The sequence below is a fragment of the Octodon degus genome, unplaced genomic scaffold (genome assembly GCF_000260255.1).
Source record: "Octodon degus isolate 3935 unplaced genomic scaffold, OctDeg1.0 scaffold00001, whole genome shotgun sequence".
Lineage (NCBI taxonomy): Eukaryota > Metazoa > Chordata > Mammalia > Rodentia > Octodontidae > Octodon > Octodon degus.
In genome coordinates, this window is record NW_004524577.1 from 6,997,299 (window position 1) to 7,002,546 (window position 5,248).

The following is a 5,248-nucleotide window of genomic DNA, read 5'->3' on the forward strand; positions in this document are numbered from 1 at the left end:
AAAAAAAAAAATGAGGACTAAACTAACCACTGGATTTAGCAACAGTGGAAGAAGGAACTCTTGACAAATGAGCTTAAGATAGAATGAAGTAAGGAACTAGAGATCTAGTACAGATCTATCCTTCCTGGAGTTTTGTTGCAAAGGAGAATAAAGAATGAAGCAATACCTGCCAAGGAAAGTAGGAGTAAGGGTTTTCAACATGAGAAAACATAGCATGTTTGCATATTGCATGTAAGCTGCCATGAACACTAAATACTTGTTCTTTTCCTCAGTTGCCACCTATTATATTCTATTTTTATTGATATATACATATAAATGCATGTATGTATGTATCTGATCTTTATGTGCAAACACTTTTATTCCTGAACTGACTCCAAGATGCCTTCTGGGAAGCCCACCTAGACCCTTCTCAGCCCAGCTCCCCTCAGATTTCCATCAGTACATTCCTGGTATCAACATACCTTCTAGCAGTGCATTCTTCTACTGTCACTGTCACCACAATCTCATATTTATCAGAACTTATGTCTTATCCTGCCCACTAAACTGACTCCTCGGTGCTGGGGATTCAATCCAGAGGCTCAACCATTCCAAATACATACTGTACCACTGAGTTACATCCCTAGCCCGATAGGCCCTGATTTCTGAGCCAGAGTGCCTGTGTTTGAGTACTGCCATTTGGTTGCAATATGACTTTTGGAAGTTGCCTAACTTCTCAGTGCCTTGAATGCCATCATCTGTAAAATGGGAAATAAAAAAAGCCTCTACCTTTTGGCACTGTCTGGAAGAATAAATAAATTGATACTCACAAAATGCCTGGCATGCACTAAGCTCTTTGTATATTAATGATTATCTATTATAGCCACAGCACCTGAGATTAATTCTAGGACATCAATAATTATTTCATAAATGAATAAACTGAGGCATTAAAAAAGGATCTGGTTTACTGTATAGAACGATTTGTATCACATTAATGAGAGCTTTTTGTTTAGCAAGTAATTTCACCATTTGAACCATGTCATGTACTCATTTTTGCAAAAGCTGTTAAAGTCATTTCTGGACATTTAACTGTCTCCCGGGTAGTTTGTAATGACAACTGAAACACCAACCCTCCAAGCACATCCTTGCTCCACTATGGCTTCTTTGTGCCCCCGCAGGATAGCATACACGCAACACTGGACTCACAAGTTGACAGACCATTGTGTGAATGGCCCAATTTAAGGTCTGATCTGTCTCCATAACAAGGATCAATCGTCTACTAGGAAGGCAGTATGCAATGTGTTAATTGTTGGAACTGTCCTACCAATTTGATTTAAAAAAAAAAATCAATCATGGTAGCTGGCATTAAAAAGCTCTTATAACCAATGCAATTTCTAAACAACTGAGAAAGAAATGCTAATTTACGCAAAGATTCAATTTTGCTCAAAATCTCCATAGTAAGCAACAGCTCAAAGTTAAGTACAAATTTTCAGTCATGGGAACCTTAAACATGCTATGCCACCATAGGAATGCAATCCGAAATGATTTAATCAAACAGAGTTAGGTTGAGGAGATAGCTCAGCAGAATAAGCGCTTGCCTGGTAAGCGCAGGGTCCTGAGTTCAATCTCCAGCTCTGCACAAAAAAAAAAAAAGAGTTAAGAGTCCAGCTAGCCACTGTAACCACAAATCTTTTCCAACTGGTTTTCAATGTAGGATCCCTCCTGCTAGGCAGGCCATGTAAGAAACCTCCCTGTGCTCCACAATCACGTATCTTCAAACTCAACAAGGCAGCTAGATGACACTGATCAGCTTTCCCAAGAGGCAACACACTCTACAGCAAAGAGCTTTGAAGAAGACAGAGAGGGCCCAATGCAAGTGCCACCAGTTGTTAAACAGGTGCACCACGGCAGGTCCAGTCTTCCTCTGGTAGGAACTGCAATAATGTAAACCAAAAGAGTCTGATGTGGTTAACTAATGCTGAATGACTGTAAGAAAAAGTAACTAAAAATAGAGATGATATCAGATATCAGAGATGTTTAGGAAATGGTAGGTTTTTATCATGTTAGGTCATTTTTCAAGTCTTAATATGGCTGACATTTTAAAAAGATATGAAAAGGCTCAATGTCTAGCAAAATGACTGTGAGTAATAGTATACAGGAGGCTGAGCCGGGAGGATGGCAAGCTCAAGGCCAGCCGAGCAACTGAGTAAGACTGTCTCAAAATTGCCTGGCACATGTGAGGCACAGGATTCAGTCTCCAGCACCACAAAAACAAACATAAAAAGTTAAAATGTAACTCAGGCTGGGTGCAGTGGCACACACCTATAATCCTAACCCCTGGGGAGGCTGAGGCAGGAAGACCACTCTAAGTTTGAAGGCAGCCTGGGCTACAGAGTGAGTTCAAGGCCAGCTTAACCTACATGCTGAGATTCTGTCTCAAAAAATAAAACCAAAAAAAGTCGGAAATGAAGAAGAGTTCTTACAATAAAAACAGGGCCATGATCCCATGAAAATTACCATCCTGCTCTAAGATAAAAACCCAGCAATGGCTGCCTGACATTGCCTGCCCCACCCAAACAAGCTCCTGACCCTGGAACAACTACCTATGAACCACTCACGGTATCAGGGACACCAAAAGAATGTGATTAGGAAATTCTGTTACTATATACCAACTGGGTCCACCCAATGTGTGCTTACATAATCAAGGTCCAAGTTACAAAAACCTGCCATTTCAAGAAAAAAATGTACCTGGAGATCAAGAAGTCAACAACTCCAGTTAAATTTTGGTACTGGGGTCTTGAACTCAAGAACTCACTCATGGATTTGTTTGTTTAGTTATTTTTGTTTTGACACAAAGTCTCACTAAATCCCTCTGGCTGGTCTTAAATTTTCACTCTCCTGCCCATCGCCTGACCAGCTGCAATTTCAGGGGTGTACTACACCTGGCCAACAATCACCCTATCTTTGACTGCAAACTACATGAAACCTAAATACAAAGGTGCTTTGCAAGCTCAGTGGATAACAAAATTCTGTTCAATGTTCTAAGCACAATGAGGGGACAGCTGTGTCTTGTTCGTCTGCACATTCTCCAAGGCAGCATAGGATACAGTGGATTTTCAAAATTCATTCAAAGATTTTCACATTTATATTCACAGTAACACTTTGTAACAGCCAAAAGGTGGAAGCAACCCACAGCACATTCACACAATGGAATTCAGCCTTAAAAAGGAAATTCTGGGGCCAATCAGATAGCTCAGCAGACTAAGCACCTGCTTAGGCAAGCACAGGGAGCAGAGCTGGATCTCCATGCTGTGCCGGCCCCACCCCCAGGGGCACTGAGCCAGCCACCAAGGCTGGCATGGTGGCGCGTGCATGTAATCCCAGCACTGGTGAGGCTGAAAACAGGAGGATCACTACGAGACACATTCTGACACACCTTACAACATGGAGGAACGCTGAGAATATACTAAGTGAAATAAGCCAGTCACAAAAAAATCAAAACACTGTGATGCCACCTGGGGTACCTGAAGTAGATTCATAGACACAAAACATAAAATGGCAATCACCAGCCTGGGGGTGCTGCTCAAAAGGGGAAAAGGAGTAAGGGAGTTAATGCTAAAGGGCAGAGAGTTTCAGTCTGGGAAGATAAAAATCTTCAGGAGATGGACGGCCAAGAGTGAGTGTCACTCAAAAACATGAACGTATTTCATGACAATGACCTGCACAGGTAAGAGCTTAACTGCTCTACCACCACCATACAGCCTAGGCAAACACACAGTAAATCTGCTACAATATACAGTATATGCAGTCTAAGTCAGGACATGCCACTCAGCAGCAGTGTATTTTATCCAGCTGGCTGCAAGCTCCCAAGGTCAGTGCCTTACATCCTCTTTCTATACCAAAGACCTAACACAATCACAGGCCCCCTTGAAAAAGTTCTGAAAATCCCACTGGCCTAAATGTGTCAGAGAAGGTATGACAAGCCAGACATCATGGCACCCACAAGCCCAGCACTTGGGGGGCTGAGGCAGGAGGGTCGTTGTGAGTCTGAGACCAGCCTGGCTACACCAGTGAGCTCAAGGCCAGCCTGAACTGCACAGCTGAGACCGTCTCAAAAAGAACAGAAAAAAATCAACTGTGACAGTAACCCTCTCTCTACCACAGACTGGGCACTCCGGCATCACCGAGGCTCAGGCCTTCCCCTCTCCTTCGAAAGAATGGAGTCCACCACAACAGTCAGATTCCCGTACAATGGCAAGGACAAACTCTACAAACACACGTGAGTACGCAAAACGAAGGGAGTCCTGGGTGCGTAAGGGGCCTGGAAAACGAACCAAGTTCTCTTCAGAAGAGCCTTCTGGGCTAAGGGGCGTCTAGTTTTCCAAGGCACTGCTAGGGAAAAGACCAGAACATACAGCAGAAAGCACGGCAGCCCGAGCAGCCCCGGGATCCATCCCGCTGCAGGTTCCACTGTGCAAGCGACCTCTATCTACACAGCCCGCTCTCCAATCCTTAGACGTAAAGCCTGCCGGGCTGCGCGAGCTGCTTTCCAAGAACCGGTCGGCGCTGCACTGGGGCCTGCCTGCTGACGCTGCTCTGCACCTCGGTCTCCCACTTCCTTTCCGAGGATTAACACCCGTCCGTCACTTAGCACGGAGCCTGCCACGCAGGAAGACTTCAATCAGTAACCCCGAGTTCGTCTCACGACGAGCTGCGAGGCGCGGGAAGCAGAGAGCAGATGCAAGGGCTGCGCCCGCCGGCTGGCAGGGCCCTCGCGGCCCGAGACGGCCCTGGGGGATGGGCGCGCCCGCCCGCCGCGCACGCTGCACGCATGTGTCACGGCGCCCGCGGCCCACCCGCGCCCGCCCGCGGTGGGGAGGCGACGCCCGCTTACCATGCTGCCGAAGGGGCGGCGCAGGTGAGCTCCCGGGCCTTCGGACGCGGCGGGCTCGCACGGCTCAGGTCATGGTCCCGGCAGGCTCGGGAAGTCCCCCACCCATGCGAAGCCAACTCGTGCCCCACGCCGGCCCGCGGGGACCCCTAAAAAGGGCACGGCCCCGCGGTCCGCCTCATCGGGAAGCCCGGGGACAAGACGTCCACAACCCCCGCGCCCCTCCCCAAGGAAACTGAAAAAGCAGGAAATGGGGCTCAAAGGCCGGCGTGGAGGCAGCGGCTCGGGGCCCCCGCCCAGGCCCGACCCCCGAAAGGGAGGCGGCGGGCCCAGGCAGGGGCTCCCCGGCCTCCTCGGGCAGCGGCGGCGGCGGCGAGCCGC

The 5,248-nt window shown here is 47.6% G+C and overlaps 1 protein-coding gene across 3 annotated transcripts in view; it reads right to left on the minus strand.

Annotated features, from left to right (window-relative positions):
* The window catches only part of Xpo6 (exportin 6), a 138,867-nt gene extending 133,625 nt beyond the window's left edge, over positions 1–5,242 (minus strand). For all 3 annotated transcript variants that reach the window (XM_004622903.2, XM_004622902.2, XM_023717006.1), the window contains exon 1: positions 4,871–5,242. In XM_004622903.2, the coding sequence (XP_004622960.2) occupies positions 4,871–4,873 (3 nt within the window). In that variant the 5' untranslated portion in view covers positions 4,874–5,242. The remainder of the gene's footprint in view (positions 1–4,870) is intronic.
* Positions 5,243–5,248: the final 6 nt, after the last annotated feature.